At 35.7% G+C, this 15,668-nt stretch overlaps 1 protein-coding gene across 2 annotated transcripts in view; it reads left to right on the top strand.

Annotated features, from left to right (window-relative positions):
- LOC144958177 (uncharacterized) overlaps positions 1 to 10,888 on the top strand; it is a 28,254-nt gene extending 17,366 nt beyond the window's left edge. For both annotated transcript variants that reach the window (XM_078889958.1, XM_078889957.1), the window contains exon 4: positions 9,774 to 10,888. In XM_078889958.1, coding sequence (XP_078746084.1) covers positions 9,774 to 10,669 — 896 coding nt within the window. In that variant the 3' untranslated portion in view covers positions 10,670 to 10,888. The remainder of the gene's footprint in view (positions 1 to 9,773) is intronic.
- The last annotated feature ends 4,780 nt before the right edge of the window (positions 10,889 to 15,668 follow it).

Raw genomic sequence — 15,668 nt, 5'->3', positions numbered from 1 at the left:
TAAGAATCTCAAGATCTCATATAATAAGGTAAGTTTTGGAGAGGTGATATCCCCCCACCCGTCATCGGACAGAACTTTCATTGCGTTATATCATATGAACTCCGCCTCCTCTTTCTATTCCGGAGTGACGAGATTAGACGAGAGGACGCGAGAAAAAAAATGGTCACGTGTTGGGCAAGTCGTTCGTTAGGCGAGCTTCGGTGTCTAACTATAACTCCGTAATACTGAGTTTGCGCCAACGGGTCCCGTTAGAGATAGACGACGATTGGGATTGTTTGGAAGCTTTAACCCTTTGCCCACTAGTCATTATGACATCCGAAATGCTATCGCCTTCTACATCTACGCCAGAATAGATATAGAGGGTGGAGCCTACCATGATATAACATTTTATGGATCCCTAATTTCATCATATCAGTTCTGTCCACTGACGGGTGGGTGGATATCGCTTTCAAGAACTTATGTCCTTATATGAAATCCTGAGTTTTTGACCAATCAACGGATTCCTCTTTTGATAGCTCGCTTGTCAACATGAGTCAGCTCAGCCCTTGATTTATGTAAAGGCATCATATGCGGTATATGTTGTGTAACTTCAAAGACCACGGTTGACCGAAAGCGATGAATGGAAGCCCTACTGTGGCGTGGAGAACGAGGTCTTGTATGTATAGTTACGTCATATCTCAACGCTCGTGAATTCTTAGTACGGCTGGACTCACAATCAAAACTCGAAATCTGTGTTTTAAACTCTTGAATCAATCGAATTACATCAGTGCGTTCGTCTCATTGAGAAATGAAAAACGATATATAAATCAAGAACATCGACCGGAAAATAAGGAAATTATCATAAAATTATAAAATTTGAGAAAGCTATTTTCAAAATCAAATATATTACAAAAAAGGTTATTTCTCGACCGATTTTTATGAGACAAAGACAATTTTTCTCCACTTTTCAAGCTGATTCCAACAATGAGGTTTTCAAATTTATCGCGATAAGATTATTTGTCATTATTTTTTTTAATACCCAATTGACTGCTCAGGAAATGAATACGTAATCCTTGGCGGCTAGCGAGTAGGTGTTAAATTTTGCTTACCCTTTCCCACGCAAACGCACACACACACACACACACACACACACACACACACACACACACACACACACAGACTGAACACACAATGTATGTCTTTCACTTCTGGCCAAAGTTGCCTTATTACAACTTAGACTCGAATGATAACAGCAAGTAGGGCGTCAGATTAAACTTCAGTTTTAAAAGTCAAATTCAATTCACACCGTAATAAATCACAATAATGATCATTCTTGATATATTAGAGCATTAAAATATTTAATTCACATTACCATAAATATATTTTAAATATATGTATTTTGTAATTATTTTAGCGACGATACGAACCCCTTTTAATCGTCGAGCCGAACGATAGGATGCTAGACGACGATAAGTCTGTGTGTGTGTGTGTGTGTGTGTGTGTGTGTGTGTGCGTGCGTCTACGTGGGAAAGGGTAAGCAAAATTTAACACCTACTCGCTAGCCGCCAAGGATTACGTATTCATTTCCTGAGCAGTCAATTGGGTATAAAAAAAAAACAATGACAAATAATCTTATCGCGATAAATTTGAAAACCTCATTGTTGGAATCAGCTTGAAAAGTGGAGAAAATTGTCTTTGTCACATAAAAATCGGTCTAGAAATAACCTTTTTTGTAATAGATTTGATTTTGAAAACAGCTTTCTCAAATTTTATAATTTTATGATAATTTCCTTGTTTTCCGGTCGATGTTCTTGATTTATATATCGTTTTTCATTTCTCAATGAGACGAACGCACTGATGTAACTCGATTGATTCAAGAGTTTAAAACACATATTTCGTGTTTTGATTGTGAGTCCAGCCGTACTAAGAATTCACGAGCGTTGAGATATGACGTAACTATACATACAAGACCTCGTTCTCCACGCCACAGTAGGGCTTCCATTCATCGCTTTCGGTCAAACGTGGTCTTTGAAGTTACACAACATATACCGCCTGTGATGCATCTACATAAATCAAGGGTTGAGCTGACTCATTTTGACAAGCGAGCTATCAAAAGAGCAATCCGTTGATTGGTCAAAAACTCAGAATTTCATATAAGGACACAAGTTCTGGAAAGCGATACCCACCCACCTGTCAGTGGACAGAACTGATATGACGAAATTAGGGCTCCATAAAATGTTATATCATGGTAGGCTCCACCCTCTATTTCTGTTCTGGCGTAAATGTAGAAGGCGATAGCATTTTGGATGTCATAATGACTAGTGGGCAAAGGGTTAAAGCTTCCAAACAATCCCAATCGTCGTCTATCTCTAATCGGCCCCGTTAGAGCCCCGATGCGCAATTAGCCACTCCCACGCCTCGTTCTGAAAAAAAGTCCGCGAAATTAAAGGGGAGGCAAGAGAAAATCAGCTGATCGTTAAAATAGTAACAGAAAAGTGGAGGTGCTCGGCAATGAATGCAAGAAAGACATTTAAAACGCCGTAAAAATGTTTAAAAATCACTTAATGTTATAATTACCATCCATAACAACCTGTCAAATTCACATATGTAAGATGTCAAGCCAAAATTAATAATAAAATAATAAAGAACACGATTGACCGGTGGTCCGTTGACTACACATGCATACGAGTACCAGAAATATTTTGTAAACAATGTAACACAATATAATGTGTAAGTTTCAAAGCAAATGCAACCACAAATAACATCAAAGAACAATGTGGGACTACTGTTTTAATTTCATAAAACCAAACGTATATTTTCTGCCCCCGATATTGAACGAACGTGTAGTTAGTATGTATCGTACAAACAACATTCGTTTAGACAGGTAGTCGGGATTCTAGCGCCAGTTTTATTTGGGCAACCATGATTGGGATTTCACTCAATGCACTTATTATTAATTATTATTAATTATTATTATTATTATTATTATTATTATTATTATTATTATTATTATTATTATTATTATTATTATTATTATTATTATTATTATTATTATTATTATTATTATTATTATTATAATTATTATTATATTATATAATAATAATAATAATAATAATAATAATAATAATAATAATAATAATAATAATAATAATAATAATAATAATAATAATAATAATAATAATAATAATAAGCAGTTGAAAGGATATAGTCTTTGGTGTATAAGTGCATATGTACAATATTTGTTATAATAAATGCTTCAAAACAAAACAAAACTAAAAAAAATAAATAAAGAATAAATGAATAAAAATATCTATTTGGGCATTTACTTACATTAATAGTCTTGAAATCACAATCACAATCCATGAAAATTAAATATCCCAAAATCCGAAGAAGACATGAATTTAATCCAAAATCCAACACAGGAATGTATTTTAATAGGAGACAGATATCCTATTAAAACCATAGCATTACTTGCAAACAATACCCCACTCTGCGTTTAACGGGCTTGTGGTCGTCACATTGTAAATTGTGGCCGCATTAGGGTAATCGGTGTCCTAAAGACTGACATACTGACATACAATCAATAAGAACTATAAAGAATCCATTCTAGAATTCAACTACAAACTGAAAAGCATGATAAATATCACTCTCTCAAATAATTTCCTTTGCTCAGGTTCACTCACACTCTCCTTTATTGCACAACATTGATAAGTGAGATAAAGTTTGTATTTCAATTATAAACTTAATCACATAACCTAAATGATGGAGAATAAAAACAGCTAATTATAAAAAAAATTCACAGATCAAGTTATCTATTTGAACTCCGCATATTTAGCTTAATTACTCATTGACCATATATTTTTTTTAATGGCATTGTTTCATTTAAACAAGACCATGACGCTTATGCCTGGACCGGGTATTCACAAATTCTGCTTTTGTGTTCCACTTTTCGAATCGAATTAATCTCTATCTTATCCGTTTGTTTGCAAATTTTCTGCACTTTATAAATAAGACCATAACGCTTATGTCTGGACGGTTGTTCGCAAATTCTGCCTTTGTGTTCCACTGTTCGATTAGAATTAATCTCTATTTTTTCTGTTTATTTGCAAAGTTTCTGCACTTTATAAATAAGACCATAGCGCTTATGTCTGGACCGGGCATTCGCAAATTCTGCTTTTGTGTTCCACTTTTCGAATCGAATTAATATCTAGTCTATCCGTTTATTTGCAAAGTTTCTAGATTTTATAAATAAGACCATAACGCTTATGTCTGGACCGGTTGTTCGCAAATTCTGCCTTTGTGTTCCACTGTTCGATTAGAATTAATCTGTTTTTTCCGTTTATTTGCAAAGTTTCTGCACTTTATAAATAAGACCATAGCGCTTATGTCTGGACCGGGCATTCGCAAATTCTGCTTTTGTGTTCCACTTTTCGAATCGAATTAATCTCTATTTTATCCGTCTATTTGCAAAGATTCTGCACTTTATAAATAAGGCCATAACGCTTATGTCTGGACCGGGCATTCGCAAATTCTGCTTTTGTGTTCCACTTTTCGAATCGAATTAATCTCTATTTTATCTGTCTATTTGCAAAGATTCTGTACTTTATAAATAGGACTATGACGCTTATGTCTGGACTGGGTATTCGCAAATTTTCCTTTTGTGTTCCACTTTTCGAATCGAAATAACATCTAGTCTATCCGTTTATTTGCAAAGTTTCTGCACTTTATAAATAAGACCATAACGCTTATGTCTGGACCGGGCATTAGCAGATTCTGCTTTTGTGTTCCACTTTTCGAATCGAATGAATCTCTATCTTATCCGTTTATTTGCAAAGTTTCTGCACTTTATAAATAAGACCATAGCGCTTATGTCTGGACCGGGCATTCGCAAATTCTGCTTTTGTGTTCCACTTTTTGAATCGAATGAATCTCTATCTTATCCGTTTATTTGCAAAGTTTCTGCACTTTATAAATAAGACCATAACGCTTATGTCTGGACCGGGCATTCGCAAATTCTGCTTTTGTGTCCCACTTTTCGAATCGAATGAATCTCTATCTTGTCCGTTTATTTTCAAAGTTTCTAGATTTTATAAATAAGACCATAACACTTATGTCTGGACCGGGCATTCGCAAATTCTGCTTTTGTGTTCCACTTTTCGAATCGAATTAATCTCTATTTTATCCGTTTATTTGCAAAGATTCTGCACTTTATAAATAAGACCATGACGCTTATGTCTGGACCGGGTATTCGCAAATTCTCCTTTTGTGTTCCACTTTTCGAATCGAATTAATATCTAGTCTATCGGTTTATTTGCAAAGTTTCTGCATTTTATAAATAATAATAATTGTTCAAAATTTTACCTTACACCCGATATTACAAGTACAAGTGAGCCAGGTGAAGAAGATTGTCAAACAGTGTGACAGATGAAATAGGAAGAGAGAGAGCGAGAGAGAGAGAGAGAGAGAGAGAGAGAGAGAGAGAGAGAGAGAGAGAGAGAGAGAGAGAGAGAGAGAGAGAGGGCAAGAGAGAGAGAGAGAGAGAGAGAGAGAGAGAGAGAGAGAGAGGGTAAGAGAGAGAGAGATATTCGTTTTTTGTTCAAAATCTCTCTCTCTCTCTCTATCTCTCATTGCACAAGGTTGTGCTATTTACTACTATTTATCAAGAACAGCCAAGCTGGCAACCCAGTCTCTGTATAAACTAAGCAAGATGGCAACAGGGACCTCGCTCCTTATCCAATGCCGAAGCTTTAGTTTGAGTCAAACGGTTTTGTTAAAAAAAACCACCCAAAATAAGTTCGTGTCGTAAGTGATGGAAGTTGAAGTCGGCTTATTATAAAATCGTTTTTATGGTCTGTTTGGATTACCCTTTTTAAATAGAAAAAGTGAATATAACATAAACTTGAAGAATAGGCAAGCTAAATGAAATTTAAATTGACTGATTAAATGAGTACGCGAGGCTGAGTTGCGAACGACTACTGGGTTCCGACATTCCGATCCCAGTGTCATTCATGTTCACCGTACCGTGTTACTGTCTACACACTACACTGCATTGTTAGTGACTGGTCATGTCTTTTTTGTTTGTATGTTTTACGCAAGCTTAATAAAAATTAAATTGACTGATTAAATGAATACGTGAGGCAGAGTTGCGAACGACTCATGGGTTCCGACATTCCGATCCCAGTGTCAGTCATGTTCACCGTACTGTGTTACTGTCTACAAACTACACGGCATTGTTAGTGACTGGTCATGCCTGTTTTGTTTGTATGTTTCTTTTAATATGGGTCAATTTACAAAGAATAATAATAGAAATGTTCAAAACAAAAACTAGATTCACTATTACGTGCCTGTAATGAAGTGCTTTCCACAAACCGTAAGCGAGAATGGTGGTGGAGGTAATGGCAACCATGTGGGTTTGTTATTGTTTCCTACCTCCGTCAACCCGCGCATCCAGTTGCGCACCCACGCTGATTCTAACCAATCTGTCTAATATTGTCGGCACTTTCAAGCCCTCGACGCTCGTTCGGCAATTATCGGGAAACTCCGCTAGTCTTCGATTCGACCGCAACTCTTCATTGTCTGAAAAACGAGTAGTGTGTCGATATAATCGAGCATGCGCAGTTCGTTAACTTTCGTTTTCATACTTTCGGTATTCCATTCAAGTAACTTTTGTTTGTTCAATTGAACGTTGCTACATTTCAATTTTATTCGCTCTATCAATAAACTTTCGGGATTTGTCGTTGTATATTTTGATCTATTACTCTTTTACATTATTTTTTGTTATCATGCCCGAACAATTCTTTGACCGTTCGTCGGATCTGAAGTCAGTTGAGAATGGTGTTCGAAATCTATTCAAATGGAATTGGCCATGATTTTCTTTCGGAGTACGTGAGAATGCCAGCCCAGCCGGGTGCTGCATTTTGTATTTTTTTTTTTTTTTTTTTGCCAGTGGATTAAAGTCTAATGATTGGGATGGTTATTGCTCTTTAGAGTTAGAGATAAGATCAATTATTCCAGGTTAAAAACTACTGTGGGGGTCCGATTACGGTGGCAAAGGAAAATCATTCATAAAGAGGCATTCTCACAGACAGTCAAAGTCAAAGTGAGTAACACAAGAGAGAAAAAAGAAAAACACCTCAGTCGTTGACGGCTGTTTTCACTGCTGAGACAGAGACTCGTCCTCTTCAAGATTCACAAGATTTCTTAACTCACTCAATCCTCGCCCTAGCCCAGTCTGTAGGTAGACAGGTGCCGATTAGCCATTGGACAAGTGAAGCGCAACTTTGGGTTAAAATTTGTATAACACAATTTCATATAATTATAATCACTGTTGCATTATTTTTCACAGTATGTGAACGGCTCTGTTATCATTTTAAAGGGCAGAGATCAAGATTTCTTTTGATGTGATAGAAATCAATGTTGACATATTGTATCAAAAATTATAATTTGATTATAAAAATAACAGCATTTTAAAACTTTTGAAATCTTTTTCAAAATTGAGATAGCAAAAAAAAAATAAAAGAGAAGGCGTCTAGATAAATCATTTGTCTGTGTCTATATCAAATTTCATAAAGATTGAAGGCAGTGCAGTATGTTTAATGTTGACCACAAGTGACCAACCCTCTTTTCTCTTATAGGCAGTTTAGTGAGCAGCAGCAGTGGCAGTCAAATTTTGACCCAACTCGCCCATAGGAAAGTTGTGACTGGAAATTGCCGTTCGCGTTTTGCGGGGTTCAATTAAAGATGCATAACTTCGTTATAAAGAGGAATATCGCAGATATTTTGGTATCATTATTTTCGTCTTTCAATTTCCTTGTAAATGGTGCCAATTAACGAAAAATCCATTAATAATTCCAGAAGTTATATGAAGTTAAAATTTGGCAATTTTCAAATGCATTTATTTTTTTATTTACCGCGTGTGTTTTAAAAATTTTAACGCTTGTTTTTAGAATAGCATCTAAACTTTATTCATGCCAAATTTCAGGGCTCTATATCGATGCGCAGACACCTTTTAACTCTGCGCCGAAATGCCTTGTTTACATTATCTTCTCATCATGGCTGCCGGGCGATATCGATATTCATATCGATATTTTAAATTTAGTTATGTATTATGTTAAATTTAGTCCATAATATTTTCAGTACTATTATTTACTATGTTTTTATTTTGAATACATACTTTCCAACTTTATTTATAGGCATTTTATAGTTTTTGTTTTAAAAGTTTGTATATTTCTTCTCTTTGTGAAATCCGATATTAATAATAATATCGATATTTTAAAAATACCAATTGCTTTAATTTAATTTTATTTTACTTTGCCATCAGGTCATCAAGTTTCTTTCCCATATGTTTAGATATGTTTATCATTTGTATCCATATTCTAAAGGCCTTAGCCTTAATAATTATTATGGTAAGAAGTTCTATTAGTTTTGACACCCCCATACATTGAGAGAGAAGGCGGGGGGAGGGGGGGGGGGGGATAAAATTATATTAATTGTCAGTTCAAATCATGTAATAGCAATATCTAAATCCAAAGTGTTAAGCAGAATTTTTTAAAGTATTAAAAGCCAGAACTTTCCTTCTAATTATAATAGGGAATCTGTTTCAATTTATTTGAACTTTTTCAATCTACCATTTTATTTATATACAATTAAATTGCCATGGGTAAAAATAAACTCATTATGTCATTACACAACATGTTTATATCTTTCCATTTAGATAGTCTCAAACCCTTTTTTATTCTCTCTATGTATTAATTAAAAGAGGGTAATTATTTGCAATTGTTTCAGTGAGATATTGGGGATAAATCCAAAAGTGATAGAGCAAATTGTTCCTTACGTCTTGCCGAGTTTTTGATTATGTAACATTTGCGACATATTATGTAATAATGTGTTAATTTGAAATGTTATCTTCCTCTTTATTAATGTAAATGCATTGTCCTCGATAAGACGAACATTTTGGTATACAATATATGATAAGAACTCCATATTGACTGTTTTAACCATTTTTTATTAACATCACGCGATTTCGGTCACAACTTTGCAATGGTAATTTTGGGGTAAAAATCGGTCTGAAATTTCAGACTTTGAACTGCCGTAACTACATTTCTAATCAAGATAGAAACAAAATTCAAACTGTTTTGTAATCTGTGTTGCCAGCTCTTTCATATGACATTGGTTTCAAGTGTGTGAGGTACATTTAGAATTTCTATTAAACTCCCTATTCTCTATGCTAAGATCCCGTTTTAATCAGTAGTCACCTTATCGAGAGGCTTCCCAGTGGGGGAATTCTCAATCAATTTTGAGCTTTTTGTAAGACTAAATCTAGAGTAGTAAAATCATCATAACTTTGGAACCGTTTATCCTAGATCCAAAAGTAAGGTATCTTATTAAATGGTTTTTAAAGGCCTATCTGTCTATGTAAAAAATAATTATTAATTTTTATTTTTGAAAAAATATCAAACTACCACTCTACCTCCATGCTGTCCCTTGTCCCTATAAATGTTTGGTACTTTTTAACATTTTAAAATAAATATATTCGGTAGGACAATCCAAAAGAAAATGTATATGACTAAGTACTGAGTTACAAAATAAAAGATCCGGTAATGCGATATGTGTGAAAAAGTTCAGACAATTTGGTCAGGACTCGCATGCAGGTCTAATATAAAAATCAATCTTCTATGTTAGGTATAGTTACAATACACACATATTTAATTCTTTAATTGGGGATATTTTATCACTTCAATAGATTTCTAAGTTATTGTTTTGTGGAGGTCAGAATACTCTTATCTATTTTACAGATAACAACGATGTTGACAGCTGTGACCAGTCTTCGAATGATGGACTTCATGAAGACATCCAAATTGAAATTGACGTAGATGAAACTACAGACATAGGTGTGGAATGGCAAGAGCCTGGCATTGATTTCCAGAACAATCATGATACAACTTTGGAACATCTTCCCACTAATCACAATAGACCAGACCAAAGATTTGACTTCAGTGAAATAGATGAGCCTCAAGTTGATACGAAATCTCAAAACACTACAAATTCACAGTTGCAAAATCACTCAAGACTCCAAACTGGAGAACGATCATATAAATGTGTGACCTGTGGAAAGGCATTTCTCTCTAATTCAAATTTACAACAACACATTAAAATTCATACAGGAGAAAAGCCATATAAATGTGAGACTTGTGGAAAGGCATTTATTAAGAATAATCAATTAACACAACACATCAGAACACATACAGGAGAAAGGCCATATGCATGTCTGACCTGTGGAAAGGAATTTACTCAGAATTCAGTTTTACAACGACACATTAGAATTCATACAGGAAAAAAACCATATACATGTGTGACTTGTGGAAAAACATTTACTCAGAATCCTCATTTACAACGACACATCAGAACTCATACAGGAGAAAAACCATATAAATGTGTGACTTGTGGAAAAGCATTTACTGAGAATTCACATTTACAAGACCACATCAGAACTCATACAGGAGAAAAACCATATAAATGTGTGACTTGTGGAAAGGCATATACTCAGAATTCAGTTTTACAAGGTCACATGAGAACTCATACAGGAGCAAAACCATATAAATGTGTTACTTGTGGTAAAGCATTTACTCATAATTCAGGTTTACATCGACACATCAGAACTCATACAGGAGAAAACCATATAAATGTGTGACACGTGGAAAGGCATTTACTGAGAAAACCTCTCACCATTGTCATTCATCAGGCCCAGACCATGATGACCCATGACCTCCACATAGCCCAAGTTGTCAATGACCACCTTTACATTCATATAACCCTTGTTGGTGTTACATTAATAAACAAATCACTATGAACATTTATATTGTGATTTTCCACAGATTTACCATGCTCAATGTCCATCACAATCTTTCAATTCCCCCCCCCCCCCCCCCCCCCCCAAGCGGCCAAATGGAGCTATATTTTTCATTGCATACAGTACTAGTCAACTGCTAGGCAGAATTTTATATCAACACTCTTACAATATCGTTCACTGTAATATGTTCAGCGCTGGAAGGCTGCTATTCACAAAGCTCTCAAATTTTTAGTGTTATTTCTATATAGGATGAATTTTATTTCATACTCAGCGGATCTCTTATGACTGTGCTAATTTTGGTAACATTTTTGTGGATTTTAAGCAATTAATTTAGCGATAAATTAAAGTTTTGTAAATTTTTACAAAGATTTTAACAGCTCTACAGGCCAGATTTGTTTACAACTGGCGTTGAATGGAAAACTTTACCATTGTCAATACATGGTTTACAAACCTCGATAGAAAGAAGTGGACATGGGTGGCCTTTATAAAAATCAGATAGACTTTATTCTGGTCCAACATCAATTCAGAAATATTATGTGCAGAAAATGACGTCAAGCTTGAAGTATCTGAGTTAAAAATTGGCTGTTTTGTGAAAATAAGACCTAGGCCTGGGGTGCAAAGTCACCCCAGGGACTGAAATAGTGTTTAATACATCATCATCATCGTCACCGAGCTTTGGACCATTCCACGGAACGCCGCTACATGTTTTCAATCCAGCCACTGAGGATGAAGTGAAGTCGGTCATTTTAGATAGCCCATCAAAATATTGTGACTTAGTAGACCCCATCCCAACTAGTATTCTTAAGACTTGTGTTGAAGAACTGTTACCAACAATAACTGAACTTATAAATAATTTGTTGGTCTCCGGAAGTGTCCCCGACTCGTTTAAACGTGCCATTGTTAAACCACTATTAAAGAAAATCTAAATGTAAACGAACTGAAAAATTACAGACCTGTCTCCAACTTTCCATATCTATCCAAAGTGCTTGAACGCATTGTGTTAAAAAGACTATTGTATCACATCCATCTAAATAATTTAAGTGAAAATTTCCAATCTGCTTATAAATCACACCATAGCACCGAAACTGCCCTTTTAAAAGTATGCACTGATGTTCTTGATAGTATTGACAAAAATCATGTCTGTTTATTGACTATGTTGGACCTTTCGGCTGCATTTGACACCATTGATCATGAGATATTAAACGATTAGAAATTACTTTTGGAATAAGAGACACTGCGCTTAGTTGGTTTAAATCCTACCTAACATCAAGATGTCAGTCGGTTCTGATTGATGGCGCAGTATCACAAACATTTCCTCTAAATTACGGCGTTCCACAGGGGTTTGTCATTGATCCTGTTATTTTTACTCTTTATACTCAACCTCTTTCGGATATTTTTGTTAAAAATAAATTAATGTCTTATTTCTATGCTGATGACACTCAGATCTATGTAAGCGATATCCCTTGTAATATCCCATCATTGATTACCCGTGTTGAAGACTGTATTAGAGATGTTAAATGCTGGATGGAAATTAACAAGTTAAAGCTGAATAATGAAAAGACAGAGGTGATGGTGTGTGGTAGAAAAAGTGTTTTGAAAGATGATTTTCTGAAGTTTACTCTAAATATAAATGGGTGCACAATTAACCTCTCAACGTGTGTGAAAAACCTTGGGGTAATGCTAGATCAACATATGACTATGCAGGCACAGTTTGATTCTCTATGTAGAAGTTTGATAATAGGCTTAAAAAGAATTGCGTCCGTTAGACCTTTCCTAACAAAAGAAGTAACATGCAAACTAATAATATTTTTCTTACTATCTAAAATAGATTACTGTAACTCGTTGATCTCGAATGTAAGCAATGATAAAATATCACGCCTGCAAAGTATCCAGAATGCGGCTGCTAAATTGATTTTAAGAAAAAAGAGAACATCCTACTCGTTGCTACTTTTGTATGAGCTGCATCGGTTATCAGTTAAAATGAGAATCGAATTCAAACTAACAGTATTGTGCTATAAGTGCCTTAATGATCAAGCACCATTGTATATTACTGAATTTTTAGAAACTTATAAGCCAACGAGGAGTCTACGCTCTGCACTAGATTCTACAAAATTAATAGTTTCAAATAAATATAAATATACATTTTACGGCGGCAGATCGTTCAGTCACGTCGGACCTTCCATCTGGAACTCTCTTCCTAAAAGAAGCGAAGTCCTTATCAATATTTAAATCAAAGTTTAAACACCATGTCTTTGTCAAAACACATCTTGATTAATGCATCTTTGTAATTTGACTCCAATATGAATGTTAATTTAATGTTATTATATCATTATTTTATATTATTTCCGTATTTGACATAGCATGTGGATGTATTATAACATATCTTGTATTAATGACTTTATGTTTAGTTATTACATTGTTGTATAATGATAATATTATGTTGATGTTGCTCCACACACAACATACAGGTCTCTTTTGTATGTGTGCAGAGTTATTTCAGTACACTGTGCACAGGGACTTAGTTACAGGCTAAAGTTTATAAAAATTTGAAGTGGGACTTTTCCCCCCAGGCCGGGGTGAAATGTCCCACCTCCCAGGGTAAAAAGTCCCAACCCAGTGAAAGCTAATTTAGCCAAGAAAATTATGATCAAGAAGTAAGATGTTGTCAATTTGTTCATTATGACAACATTTTTTGTCATTAAAACCTGGTAATGATTTGTATGTAAGTTTCATCGATCATTATTCTCCTGTTTAATCAGGTTTCACTTCTCCATCCATGGAAAACTTTTTTTTTTTTCAAAACCTCTTCGTCTGAAACATTTTATTAACAAAAGGGAATACATGACATTGAAATCAAGTGTAGTAGCAATTTAAAAAATTAAAAATGTACATTACAGGGAATGTTTAATTCAGAAAAGTGAGTGGAGCAGGCACTTATGTTGGTAACAACAAGATATGAAGTGAGTAGAAAAGTGCCAGAAGACAATAGAGAATAAAAATTTTTTTTCGCGGCGGTGGTGGGGTTTGAACCTGCGACCTTATTGGTACGACAACTCCGCCTGGCAGGTGAGAGCGTGGCTCTACCGTGTGAGCTATCCACGAACACAAAAATATTCGTTTCAAACCCAAAGTCATTTCTAGATCCCTCTCTCACCCACTTCTTGAGATCGCCGATTCGTTCAACACCATCGCGAAGTAATTTTGACCAGCAGTTAAGCTTAATAGCCAATATTCTCATCACAAACATATAACATAGAAACGATTGAGACATTGAGTATGCTCCGGTGTATGGGGTGAATTTTTAATTCAGAAAAGTGAGTGGAGCAGGCACTTATGTTGGTAACAACAAGATATGAAGTGAGTAGAAAAGTGCCAGAAGACAATAGAGAATAAAAATTTTTTTCGCGGCGGTGGTGGGGTTTGAACCTGCGACCTTATTGGTACGACAACTCCGCCTGGCAGGTGAGAGCGTGGCTCTACCGTGTGAGCTATCCACGAACACAAAAATATTCGTTTCAAACCCAAAGTCATTTCTAGATCCCTCTCTCACCCACTTCTTGAGATCGCCGATTCGTTCAACACCATCGCGAAGTAATTTTGACCAGCAGTTAAGCTTAATAGCCAATATTCTCATCACAAACATATAACATAGAAACGATTGAGACATTGAGTATGCTCCGGTGTATGGGGTGAATTTTTAATTCAGAAAAGTGAGTGGAGCAGGCACTTATGTTGGTAACAACAAGATATGAAGTGAGTAGAAAAGTGCCAGAAGACAATAGAGAATTTTTATTCTCTATTGTCTTCTGGCACTTTTCTATTCACTTCATATCTTGTTGTTACCAACATAAGTGCCTGCTCCACTCACTTTTCTGAATTAAAAATTCACCCCATACACCGGAGCATACTCAATGTCTCAATCGTTTCTATGTTATATGTTTGTGATGAGAATATTGGCTATTAAGCTTAACTGCTGGTCAAAATTACTTCGCGATGGTGTTGAACGAATCGGCGATCTCAAGAAGTGGGTGAGAGAGGGATCTAGAAATGACTTTGGGTTTGAAACGAATATTTTTGTGTTCGTGGATAGCTCACACGGTAGAGCCACGCTCTCACCTGCCAGGCGGAGTTGTCGTACCAATAAGGTCGCAGGTTCAAACCCCACCACCGCCGCGAAAAAATTTTTTATTCTCTATTGTCTTCTGGCACTTTTCTACTCACTTCATATCTTGTTGTTACCAACATAAGTGCCTGCTCCACTCACTTTTCTGAATTAAAAATTCACCCCATACACCGGATCATACTCAATGTCTCAATCGTTTCTATGTTATATGTTTGTGATGAGAATATTGGCTATTAAGCTTAACTGCTGGTCAAAATTACTTCGCGATGGTGTTGAACGAATCGGCGATCTCAAGAAGTGGGTGAGAGAGGGATCTAGAAATGACTTTGGGTTTGAAACGAATATTTTTGTGTTCGTGGATAGCTCACACGGTAGAGCCACGCTCTCACCTGCCAGGCGGAGTTGTCGTACCAATAGGGTCGCAGGTTCAAACCCCACCACCGCCGCGAAAAAATTTTTTATTCTCTATTGTCTTCTGGCACTTTTCTACTCACTTCATATCTTGTTGTTACAGGGAATGTTGGAACTTTGAAAAAAAATATCAAAGAAAGACATTCGATAAGGCTCAGCTGGGCTAGTCTATTGAGCATATTTCACGATATCATCTTTAAACACGTGTCCACTCTTCGTTCTTTGGGTACCGGTCACATCAGATTTGCACAGCTTTGTAATAATTTGCTTTTTGTGGACAGACCAGATCTCCTCATTGGAGAAATT

This window comes from Berghia stephanieae, chromosome 12 (assembly GCF_034508935.2).
Source record: "Berghia stephanieae isolate SIO BIC M18660-M18661 chromosome 12, UCSD_Bste_1.3, whole genome shotgun sequence".
NCBI lineage: Eukaryota > Metazoa > Mollusca > Gastropoda > Nudibranchia > Aeolidiidae > Berghia > Berghia stephanieae.
This window is presented reverse-complemented; position numbering and strand designations above follow the sequence as displayed.